Genomic DNA, 12,809 nt, shown 5'->3' with positions numbered 1-12,809 from the left:
AGCATAATTTTATAAGTATCAATACATAACTAGTTATATACAATTACAGTTGTATGCATTTGATTATGTCGCTCTCACCCTTGAATGGGGGCCAATTTACCACACCCCATGTATTATTATTTTTACCATTTTTTTTATTATGGTAAAGCCACTGCCATCAGCTCCAGTCAACATGGCCATTCATCAGGGATTATGGGAATTGTAGTCCAACAGCATCTGGCAGGTGCCACATTGCTGTATGTCCCTCCCTGTTTTTCTAGTGCTCAGGCCATGAGAATGGGACTGCTTCATGATACTTTCTTCAGACTCTCTGCTGCATCTAAAAAAAACAATGCGAGAAGGTTTTGCTTATACAGATAAAAGAAGCTGGCAAGTTCCAGATCCACATTACAAATCAGAGGAGAGAATTCCACCCTTGTTTTGAATGTTCCTGGGACCCTAATGACTTGAGTCCTGCCGTTTTCCCCAAATCGTTTTTCACTTGCTAACTGCAAGCCTTCTCTGCCTTGAGATTTTCAGAGTGACAAGTGGAAAATTGCTCCATTAGCAGAACAAGGGGAAATTAATCCCCCCTAGCACTGATTTCTTTTTCTTATGGCCACAGGAAAAAAAACCTCTGTATTGAATGTGCAATAATGAGGAGAAGAAATTGATTAAATAAAATCACACAAGAGCAGAACTATTCCAAATTCACCTCCTCCCCACACTTACTTGACTCTTGCACTAATTTTGGTACCTATTTGAGTCGGCTGGAAAGTGGTGATTTTGAATAGAAGTTAATTCCAGAAAAATGTGCCCGTGGGGTCTGATGAAGGAAAGGGGAGTCTGAGTCCTGGACACATTGAATATGTGTTCGGGCTTTGTCAGCCCTGCTAGATCACACCCAAGGCCCATCTGCATAGTGGTCAATTAGATGCCTACTAGGGGAAACCCACGAGCAGGACCTGAATGCAAAAGCATTCTTCTCACTTGTGGCTCTAAGCAACTTGGATACAAAGGCATACTTTCTTAGACAGTAGTCATCATGGCTAGTAGCCATTGAGAGCCTTGTTGTCCATTAATTTCCTAGCTGAGATGAGACACCCCCCTCCCCAATTCAGCACCAACCAGCCAGCTTGGCCAGTGATCAGGAATTCTGGGAGGTAAAGCCTAGCAACATCTGGAGGACCATAAGTTGCCCACACCTCCTATAGTGTTCTGTAATGCAAAATGAAGAAACGTCTCTCTCTCTCTCTAAGTTTGGTATAGTTTGGTCTTTCTTAGCTTGCTATCATCTGGTCATTAGTATATGACAATGACCCCAGATGGGGAAAGGAGCTGATCTTTGTTCAAAGCCATATTGTAATGCACATCAAATCAGTTTTTACCTGCAGATCCAGAGGAGAAAATTGTATGTGCTATTTCACATGTGCTTCCTTCTATAGCCTCAACATCTGCATCTGCAAATAAGGAAAATAGTTAGAAAGGTTCCCAGAGTACTCGATCCTTTCTTCTCTGGAGAAAAGTGACCCTGGAAAGGCTGCCATGGATTTTTTATATGCCAGGGAAAGGTGAACGTGAAGGCTATATTGGTGCATCAAAATCATATGCAGAAGAAATGCCTTCAGTGCCATTTACTTTTTCAGGAAGGTGCAATATATCTTCTTTCAGGTCAAATGTCTCTTCATGAATAAAAATGAAACCCCTTAAAATAAATGCAGTGTAACATCATTTCTCTCCCTGCAGGGTTCTGAATGTAAAAAAAAGGGGGGGGAAGAATCAATGGGACCATTACAACTGATCATGAGTTTATAGACAGGGACAAGCAAGAGAGTTGGGTAAGTTGAAAAAGAAAAGAAAAGAAAGGGACCCAACAGTGTTCAGAAAAATTGACTGGGAGCCCAGTCTACTGGATTAACCGCCTGGTTCAGCTGGAGAGTGGCTGCATTCACACGGCAAGTGATTTCATTTGCATGGCATTTACCTAACTGTTGGTTTCTGCCTTATATTTGAGCTGCCACACTACATAAAAGGCACTTCCAGAAATATTGTGGGATATTGCACAAGTTTAGAGCTCATTGCCGGCGTGCCTGGAGACACACTGGGCCCACAATGTGCACTAAACTTGTGCTATGTTCCATGGCATTCCTGGAAGTGTGTAAAGTCAAATATAAGGCAGAAATTAAAGTTAGGAAAAGGCTGTGAAAATGTAATAAGCTGCTGTGTGAAGGCAGTCAGTGTCTCATGGGTGGTATCAGATTTGCATGGGGATGAAAGCAGGCAAGGCACACCCAGGGGTGCTCTCTCTGCACTTCTGAGAATTGATATCTAACTGATGCAAATAATTGGTCATCATGGGTTGCTCAAGGCTGGTCCTTTTTTATGTTTAGAGCAGTGAACCTTTTATTGCAGCCTGAGGGGCACTTCCCCTCATGTGCTCTTTTGCAAGGACAGGCTACCCAAAATTGCCACTGACATCAGCTGTAACCTTAGGAACCTGAGCTTACTTTGCCCTCCTTCATCACATCCCTTTCCCCTCCTGATTCCTCTCTTTTTAGATTGGGAGCCTGAGCGCAACAACCATTTTAGAAGTGAATTTTAAAAACAAACGTGCTCTGAGAGGTGTCCCCCCCCCCCTTAAAACATGGGATTTAATGATGGCAAATAAATAACAGCAGGGCTGGCCTTTGCAATGAAGAAGCCAAACAAATTTTTCTGGAGTGTTAATGCTGATGCCTCTGAAGACAGCTTGCCCCATAAAAGCCACAGGGCCAATTCTCCTAAATAGCAGCCTCTCTCTCTCTCTCTCTCTCTCTCCCATGCCCTCCTCTTGGCCCTTGATCCCTGTTATTGCCTCCATGAAGTCTCCAAGCCTCCTTCCACAAATCAAGCAGCAAACATGATGTGCACTCAGAGGCTGCCAGGGAGCAGCACCTGGCCTTTGGAGAATCTCACAAATCATGTCACAGTGGCTATGAGGATTGGATGACCTTAGCATTCATAAAACCGGGGGAACAATGTTGCTTAACAAAAACACCGAGACAGTAACCGAAAGACTTAACCTTCTGTATTGTAAGAACAACAACTACTTTTTTCATCCTGCACGCCAGCCAGGGACCGCAGGAAGGTGCCTTGAGGTGAACACGGTGCACGTATACAAGCAAGAACCTTCCATTCTTTGTAAAAGAGGAGGGCTACATTTTAGACATCTTCATCCCATATTATCTCACAGTTCCTCTGTGTTGCTTCAAATGTATCATCCTTCTCCTGGTTCTCCACCACCTGTACCAGCAGTGGGGAGCACTTTTACAACCAAGGGCCGCTTTTCCTTCTGCAGAACCGTTTTGGGGGTTACATGCTACTGGTGGTTGGACCCAGGGGCAAAAGTGGGCAGAATAATTAATCTAAATTTTATCTTTCTTTATCAAGCTAGTTTGCACTCTCACTCTCACAGCCCTTTCTGTCCTCCATCCAGGCATGTAAGAGGCATGATCAGAGTTCAAGGACGCATTCTAGTCAGGCAAAAACACCCAAGGAAGGTGCAAGGGGTGTAGCCTGGGAAGAAGGAAGGGCTGAGGAGGATGAGTGACCCAGGAAGATTCCCAAGGGCCACATGGAGAGGCCTGGAGGGTCACATTTGCCCTTGAGTCTGAGGTTCCTCACTCCTTATTTTCATTTAAAAATATATATAAAATTGTCCAGTAGCCCCTTAAAGACCAACTAAGTTTGTTCTGGTATAAGCTTTCATGGGCCAAATGTGACCCTCCAGGCCTCTCCATGTGACCCTTGGGAATTTGACAAATTGAAATTGACATATGCGTCCATCCCTACTAGGAGGGTCACATTTGGCCCTTGAGTCTGAGGTTCCTCACTCCTTATTTTCATTTAAAAATATATATAAAATTGTCCAGTAGCCCCTTAAAGACCAACTAAGTTTGTTCTGGTATAAGCTTTCATGGGCCAAATGTGACCCTCCAGGCCTCTCCACGTGGCCCTTGGGAATTTTCCTGGGTCACTCATCCTCCTCAGCCACTCCTTCTTCCCAGGCTATACCCCTTGCACCTTCCTTGGGTGTTTTTGCCTGACTAGAATGCGTCCTTGAACTCTGATCATGCCTCTTACATGCCTGGATGGAGGACAGAAAGGGCTGTGAGAGTGAGAGTGCAAACTAGCTTGATAAAGAAAGATAAAATTTAGATTAATTATTCTGCCCACTTTTGCCCCTGGGTTCAACCACCAGTGGCATGTGACCCCCAAAACGGTTCTGCAGAAGGAAAAGCGGCCCTTGGTTGTAAAAGCGCTCCCCACTGCTGGTACAGATGGTGGCAGGTGGTGGAGAACCAGGAGAAGGATGATACATTTGAAGCGACAGGTGCCAGAGGAACTGTGAGATAATATGGGATGAAGATGTCTAAAATGTAGCCCTCCTCTTTTACAAAGAATGGAAGGTTCTTGCTTGTATACGCGCACCGTGTTCACCTCAGGGTACCTTCCTGCGGTCCCTGGCTACTGGACAATTGTTTATTTTTTATCATTTTTATTTTGACTGAGGATACGCTTCAGGGCAGAAAAGAGACCAAGGATGATGTAGGACATTTGCATAATGTCCTAATCCAAGGAAGAAGGGCCTCCAACTTTCATAGAATCAAGACAGTCCATGTTTATGGGATATCAGTGAGGAAGGGTATCGGTTAGTAAGTCTTGGTGAACATCTGTGAGGGGAAAGTCATAGTCCAGTTGTAGAGCATCTGCTTGGCTTGAAAACAGCACCCAGGTCTCTCTCTCTCTCTCTCTCTCTCTCTCTCTCTCTTTCTCTCTCTCTCTCTCTCTCTCTCTCATACAACTTCGTCCACTGCCATAATAACACAGAATAATCACTCCAATCATCAATCCCATATCACTGTCATGTTGGCTTGCCAAATACCCTCAATAGGAACCCAACTACCAATCTGGTTTGCTAGACATTTTCAATCAAGGAATCCCCACCACAGACACCTCTGTGATGAGGATGACATTAAAACATCCTGTTCCCCTAGTATGTCAAGGTAGAAGAATCAAAGAACTGTAGAGTTGGAAGGGACCATGCGGTTCATGTAGTCCAATCCTCTGCAATGCAGTGCTTGGGGGGAAAAGTATTGCCTGAAATTCTGGAGAGCCACCGCCAATCAGCACTGATGATACTCAGCTAGATGGGCCAGTGCTCATTATAAGGCATGTTCTGTGTTCCATGCCAAATACACCCGGTGTACCTCAAAACAAGCACCTATAATCCAGTGAATAACACACAATCAATACTCCTAATAATCCTATGCTTATCATTATAAAATATTAAAAGTAAATAGCTATTTGTGCATCACATTCTTTCTTCTTCTCATATGTCATGGTGAATTTTGGAATAGTAGGTTAGAAAGTTTGAAAAAAAGAAGAGAATTTTCAGTCTTATGGAACTACAACAATTGAGCCAAATTCTGCCTTTAAAAAAAGTGGGTCAGTGGTTATTAAATAATCTATGCCAATGATCATAAATTTAATGTGAATCTTCAGATGAAATATAATTATTAATGTTGTTGCTACTGTTGCAACAACAACAATTTTAGATCACAGATGAAATTGGAAACAGGAGAGAACAGACTTATGAATGAAGACATGCAAAACGGACAGATTGGAAACAGATTGTCCTGTCCATCTTTATCTCTCCATCTCTCAGGGTATTCCCCTCCCCCTAAGCAGTAACCTCTTTTTTGTTCGTAGCCCCATTTCTCCTCCAGAGTGATCAGCACGGACCACTCTAGTTGGCTGCTAAAAGGAATGATCCATCTTTCTCTCTGTAACAAGCAAGGAAGGCTGGTGTGGGGGGAACATGCACTTCAGGCCTCTGAATGAATAAATCATGGCCTCTAGTCTTGAGGGTTGTCAGTCTGGTGTGTCTCGCCAGCAGCAGAGTCACTGGAGAGGAATGGAAGCAGCTATCGAAGGGCAAACCTGACTGTCACACACACTTAAGATTCTCCCACTGCTGTGGCTGCTGGAACTGATGTTGTGTTCATGCTGATGCTTCTTGTACATTCTTGTAGTGCTCTGAGTGCAATGGAAAATGCCCCACCATCCTCAGCCTGCCCCTCAGCCAGCCCCCCACCTGCCTGCCTCCTTGCTTAGAATCATCTAGGGCCATCTAGTCCAACAGCCTTCAAGGCAAGAATCACAGCTAAAGAATCCCTGACAGATGGCCATCCAACCTCTGTTTAAAGATCTCCAATGAAGGAGAGTCTACCACCTTTCTGAGGGAGGCGGTTCTACTGCAGCCCTGGGGTTTGCAGCCTCTGCCCGACAGCTTCCTCCTCCTTAGTTTCAGTGGGAAGAGAAGGGGGAGAATCAGAATTAGTTGGCTCTGCCCATCATCGGCTCTGGTTCCACCTATTGTTCAGGCTTCCTGCCTTTGGCACTGCCAGTCTCAGTGGGCATCAGCCACTTCTTCTGAGTCACCACCTTTCACATCTGCATGGAGAGATACCCTCCCAACACAAGAGAATGCTGCTCCATGAAAGGTGGCTAACCACCAGGCATATACTCCCCATAATGATGCTTGATAATTATGTCTTAGCTTGGGTTGAAGGAGGAGACTATTTAAAAAGGCATTTGTCCTCCTGACAGTTTTACAAGCCACATGATTTCACAAGGACATCCTCTGTCAGAATCACGCCCTTGGCCTTTACCAGAAGTAATTTCTCCACTCAACTTAAGAATTGTGTCCTAAGATGGACCTGGGGCTGTGGGGTTGTGAAAGAGGTTACCACTAAGGGCCAGTGCATTGCCCTCTTTTGATGAGCAGATCAGATGTGCAAACCTCTGACCAAGCGTCATGCCAGCAACACCAGCAGATTCTTCTGTTTGGCTGTTCTACCACCAGGGGAACTATTATATGGTGTGAGGATATGATGCACCTGAATTAAGAGAGAACTTGCCATTATCCAACACAGAAATGGGGAACCTCTTGCCCTCTGGGTGTTTTTGGACCTTCAGATGATAGCAATTACTAAGGCCACAACCACACCATACATTTAAAGCACTGCAAGACCACTTTAAAGAGCCGTGGCTTCCGCTCCAAAGGTCCTGGGAACTGTAGCTTGTTAAGGAAGCAGCTGAGAGCTGTTAGGAGAGCCCTATTATCCTTACAATTCTGATGGTCCCTTAGGAAGAGGGGTCAATTGTTAAACCACTCAGAGGACTGTAACACTGTGTGGGGAACAGGAGTCTCCTAACAACTCTCAGCACTTTTAACAAACTACAATTCCCATAATTGTTTGCAGGGGAGCCATGATTGTTTAAGGTAGTAGCTATCTGAACTAGTCAGGCACTTCCTATAAAGGCACTGTGAACTCCAGTATGTTGAATTTCGTTCAACTAATCAGAACTTTAAATCTAAAGACACATTACATACAGATGCTTAACTATTGTAATATGATATTGGAGATATCATAGCCTTGCCTCCCATTCATCCAAACACCTTATGACATTCCTCTAGTAGCAGAAGCTTCAAAACAAAACAAAAGCCCACCTGATTCAATATTCTGAACCTACTACTTCACAAGCCTGTCTCACCTTTTACTTGGCGCAGTGTATCAAATGTATGAGGGTGAGTCTGAGTGCAATTGCACAAATTCAGCATTTATTAGGGGAGGGGGGAAATCTTCCTGAGCTTGCAGTTCCAAAAGGAGGAAGATGGAGAAATGTGTGCAGATTAGTTCCAGGATAGCAGCTAGGGACAAATGTGAAATGAAATGAAATCAGATGAGTGCTGATGCAGACATACCTTAAAAATAAGCCTCCCCAGGTCTTTCTTTTTGCTTTTTGTAGGCCAGCACTTGAGAGAATGAATGGAAGTAGGGGATCGTGTCATCTAATTGCCGCATTGTTTACAGCATTGTTGAATTGTTGTAATGTGTTGCTACAGTGTTACAGTACATCTTATTTCTTCTCAAAGAGAGTCCTTGGTGTATTTATTTGTTCTTTCCATTAAGTGGCTTAGGCTGAAACTCCAGAGTAGCATGGCATGTATTAAGTGCAAGGGCTAGACCTAGAAAGAGACTGTCAGCCACACAGAGCTGCTGACTGCTATTTTATCCTACCACTGCAGAGCAAAGCAAAGCATAGAGAAGCATACTTGGGCAGCCTACCCTATCTCCCTCTCCATCCTATGCGAGGTGGGCAAGGGTGTATCCTGGAAGCTTTGGGGGCTGGTCTATTAGGGCAAATGGGGCACTGCTCCACCAACCTCAGTTTGTCCTCAACCTGATGCCACCTGCTTGACTTCTTAACTACTGTACATCCAGTCCAGGGGCCGGTGGCACTAAGAATGAGGGCAAGGTCATGGGCGCAACAGACCTGTACAAATTACTGCTGGTGGCTGTCAGTTTCAGAGACTGTGTGTCTTAAGAAGCAGCTCTGGCTGGAACTTGCAGGACTTGACGTCTCCCTAATCCAGAAATATCATACTTGATATCCAACAGTCATAGTGGATACTTTGACAGGATTTCGGTGATGACCACCAGCATTTCATGACAGATGTCAACCAGTCTGAAAATATTTGATTGCTGATTTCATGAGTGCCTGTCAGTCTTCCAGTCTTGGCAGCAAGCACAGAGGAAGTCCTTTAAAGCTATTCACTTACCATTTACCATTCACTTACCATTTACCATTCATTTACTTTGAATGGTAAATTTGTTCATTTGACATTTCTTATCACAATCAGAAAATTAGACCTGACCTTCTGCGAACAAATTTCCAGAAATGGAACAAGGAAGGGAAATAGGTGAGGTGTTTTCTTCCCCCTTCCCTCTTTCTCCACACATTGCATAAAACTCAGCTTGTCTGACAAACAGGAAGGCAGGTGAGTTTATTTGTAAGACTTTGGAGCCACACAGCTAACCGAAAAGATTGACCTGTTAGTGAATTTTGTATAATTCTGTTTGCCCCTGTTTCTCACATAGGTCATGGTTGGGCATAATGATTAGTCATGGTGTGGAATGGGAGGAAGAATCCACAAGATCATCTGCTTACTCATCAGTAGCCTGCCAACAATCAGCTTGAAGGAGCTGCTGTTAGGCAAGGTTGAGGCTGGCAAGATGTTGCAAGCATTTAAGCCTCAGAAGAAGTTATAGAAGGGAGACAGAAGCCAGAAGACGAAGACAGAGGCCACCTCTTGGGAGAGGAAGGTGGCAGGAGGTGGATAAGGTGAACCTGAAGGATTTAGGAACTTTTGGGAAGGGCTAAGCTGTCTCCTCCCACCACCAAAATGAGTTTGGCTACTGCTGCCTGTCAGTAAGATGGAAAAGCTGTCAAGTGACAGTCACCTTAAGAGTCTACTAATGTCTTTGCTTGGGGCATGGCTCACTCTAGATCTGATGGCCTAACATGAAGTGACAGCAGGTGACATGATCTGGCTTTTACTGATGGCATTGCATGGCAGCAGCATACCTGGTGGTGGCTGTTTCACCACTGCAGTCATCACCGGCAGAGGTGTGGGTTGGTGACATCTTACATCTGGGCCTACACTTGATGCTTCTGGTCTGTCAGCAGCCACAAGCTTGAACAGTGCTGTTCTATTTTATCCAGTGCTATTTTTCTAGAAAAAGAGGTTGTAGAACTCACCATAAACATCTCCCATGTTCTCTTATAATGGCAATGATGCCCACCTGAGAGATGCCGGAATTGAGTTCCAGTGAGTTCAGGCTGACAAAAGCCCTGATTTTATCCTGCCTTTGCTCTTGCTATACTGTGGTCACTAATAGGCTGTACTCCCACTCTCCATCATTCGGTGATGACCAAGTACTGCCCACCTTGCCACCTGCTGCTGCTAACACAACTATGTGTAATAAGGACTCACACTAACAAAGCCTCTTTCTGAGCAGTTCCTTTTTCCTCCTCATCCTTTGCTTTCTAAGGGAGAAACGCTAATTGAAATTCATGCTCTTGGGCCCTATGAACCATTCAGAAGAATAAAAGCACTTAATCGCTTAATGAAATTATTGTCTCCAGAAGCGTGAAAAGGGAAAAGGGGAAGAACATAAACTATTTTATAGGAAACCCTTTGAAAACACATCTCACTGATGTTTCCATTCCTTTGTGGACTTTGTAACTCAATATGTTCCTTTCTTCACACTCCTTTTACAAAGAGTGATTGCTAATGCTATTGATATATTTCTCAGCTGTACTATTTGGCAATCATATACCACCTTGGGCTACAATCTTGCATGCTAAAGAGTCCAGCTTTTGCATTCTACCCAAGCTGGGTGAGGGGGCGGGTGGAAAATGATATAAATTTGCAATTTGGCACCCCCCCCAAACAACAACACCCCAAAATAGCAACTCTTGGATGTGCATTTCTATTTGCAAATTTGCAGTCTGAGGATTCAAGCAAATCACGCCGCCCCCCCCCCCCCAGCTAGAGCATTTTGTTTTTAGAATGATAGATACTCCAAAGTTCCATATTCATATTGCAGGAATAGATCGGTTTGTAGCAGGAAAGAAGCAGCCCAAAATGTTGTTGCTATTATTAATTAATTTATACAATGCTTAAATGCCAAATGCTTAAATGGATAGTTTAAAAAGTGGGTTAGATAAATCCATGGAGGATAACCTTATCAGTAACTACAACCATACTCCACCTCCCTGCTCAGAGGCAGTGGTTATTATTATTTTTATTGTTATTATTTATTGAATTTATGTACCGCCCTATACCCGGAGGAATAAAGGCAATTCACAGAAAAGATCAACGTAAAAACCACAATATATATTGCGTGGCAAGTACCCTCCCCCTTGTGAAATGAAGACACGGGACACATTATTTTAGGCTAATGGGCGGAAAAAGGCCACAACTTCCATGGCCATCTGGTTAGTCACTGTGAGAACGTGGTGATGGCCTAGCTGAGCTACTGTCATGACCCAGCATGGTGTCTGTGTAACCAGAAGTGGATCAGAATTATCAGAACCAGAATCATCAGGCTGCAGCAGCCTAACCAGGTTGAACTTGTTGATCCTAATGCTCTCATTGCCACCTCTCCTGTTTCATCATGCACAGGTCCTCAGTATATCAGGAAACTCTCTAAGGACACCTGGGAGTGATCATGTTGATGACATTTTTCATCCTGCTATTGCAAAGTGAGACCAACCACAGCAACTGGAAAATCCCCCAGAGCATTCAGAAATCCTTCTGATTCCATTAGTCTCTAGGGGTGGGCCATCTCAATAGGTCCTCTATTCCGGCAAGGGGGCTGGGATGTGGGTACCATTACAGCCCATCTAAACCTTACTAGGACCAAACCGTAATGATAAGACAGTTCACAGTATTAAGACAGCAACACGACAACAGTGTGCTTCATCTTCATTCTTATGCAAAGTTATGCAGTTTTAATCAATTAAACAATCCATTAGAACTCATACGATTAATCAGCCAAGATTCCTTTAATGAGGGCGGCAGTCTGAAAATAAAACATTTGCCCACGAAACCACAACTCCGCCATTTTGTCCTCCTCAATTGGTGAAGGATTATAGTTCACTTGCAGACCATGCAGAAGGTTCCAGTTTCAATCCCTGGCATCTCCATGTAGAGCTGGGAGAGAGCCCTGCCTGAAATTCCTTAGAGCTGCTGCCAGTCCATGGAGACAATACTGAGCTATATGGACCCATGGTCTGACTCGGAATAAGGCAGCTTCCTGCATCTCCCACGCTTATCAAAAGCACTGATGACAAATCAGAATGGCTGCTTAACTTTACACAGAAGGGGCCATTGGGATGCTTCTGTACTCAGGAGATTTGTAATGTTTCCTCCAACCTTCGACCATCAGATAAGAGAAGTCTCTTCTCTAACTGAATCTTCTGGACTTGAAACTGATCTCTAGCTTTGGAGTAAAAATAACCATCACCCCAAATGCTGTTTCTGTCTCCACAGTGAACATAGACATGGCCTTAATGCCGGCATCTGCAAGAAGACTAGTGGAAGCTTGTCACATTGCAACATCTCCAGATACCACACGTTTTGCAGTTGACTGGCTGGGAGTAGAAGTCACCTGGGCCACTCTTGGGATCTTTGGGATGGGCAGCATTGGGTATAACTTAGCGAAGAGAGCAAAAGCTTTTGACATGAACATCCTTTGTCACAACAGGAACCACAGAAAAGAGGAAGAAGAACAGGCAATTGGTGCCACTTATTGTAAAAACATAGAAGACTTGCTCCAGCAGTCTGACTGTGATGTTGGTTGTGAATCTGACATCTGAGACACACAAGCTCATTGGGAAAAGGGAGCTGCAGCTGATGAAACCCACGGCTACTCTCATCAACATCTGCAGAGGCGCAGAAGTTGATCAAGATGCCTTGGTAGAAGCACTCCAAAATGAAGTTATTAAGGCTGCAGCTTTAGATGTGGCTGACCCTGAACCATTGCCAAGGGATCACCTCTTATTGCTACTGAAAAATGTTATTATAACTCCTCACATTGGAACTGCAACTGTGCAAGCCCTGCTTATGATGACAGAAGAAGCAGTGGGAAATATACACACTGTTCTCAATGACCTCCCCAGGGAAGTGATCACCAAATAGTTTGATGGAGAACATTAATAATCAATGGCTGATCTGCAAAGTACACCAACTGCTAAGTAACAATGGAGTATGAGAATCAAAACTCATCCTAGCTTTCATTTATGGCCTCCCATATTGTAACCATTTCCTGCAATTATATTCTTATGTAAAAGAACTATGTATTTTGTGTTTTTATATTGCCATTTTATCTTGTGAACTGCCCTGAGACCTGCAGGCACAGTATAGGGCAGTATAT

General features: G+C 44.0%; 1 protein-coding gene across 1 annotated transcript in view; it reads left to right on the top strand.

Annotated features, from left to right (window-relative positions):
- The window catches only part of LOC308463843 (glyoxylate/hydroxypyruvate reductase B-like), a 32,255-nt gene extending 19,648 nt beyond the window's left edge, over positions 1–12,607 (top strand). The window contains 2 exon segments of the mRNA XM_080982636.1: positions 11,927–12,221; positions 12,223–12,607. Of these exon segments, the coding sequence (XP_080838762.1) occupies positions 11,938–12,221; positions 12,223–12,574 (636 nt within the window). The 5' untranslated portion in view covers positions 11,927–11,937 and the 3' untranslated portion in view covers positions 12,575–12,607.
- Positions 12,608–12,809: the final 202 nt, after the last annotated feature.

Source organism: Podarcis pityusensis (genome assembly GCF_964106645.2).
Source record: "Podarcis pityusensis genome assembly, chromosome: 15".
Taxonomy (NCBI): domain Eukaryota; kingdom Metazoa; phylum Chordata; class Lepidosauria; order Squamata; family Lacertidae; genus Podarcis; species Podarcis pityusensis.
Note: the sequence above shows the minus strand (reverse complement) of the source record. Positions and strands in the feature narration are given on the sequence as shown.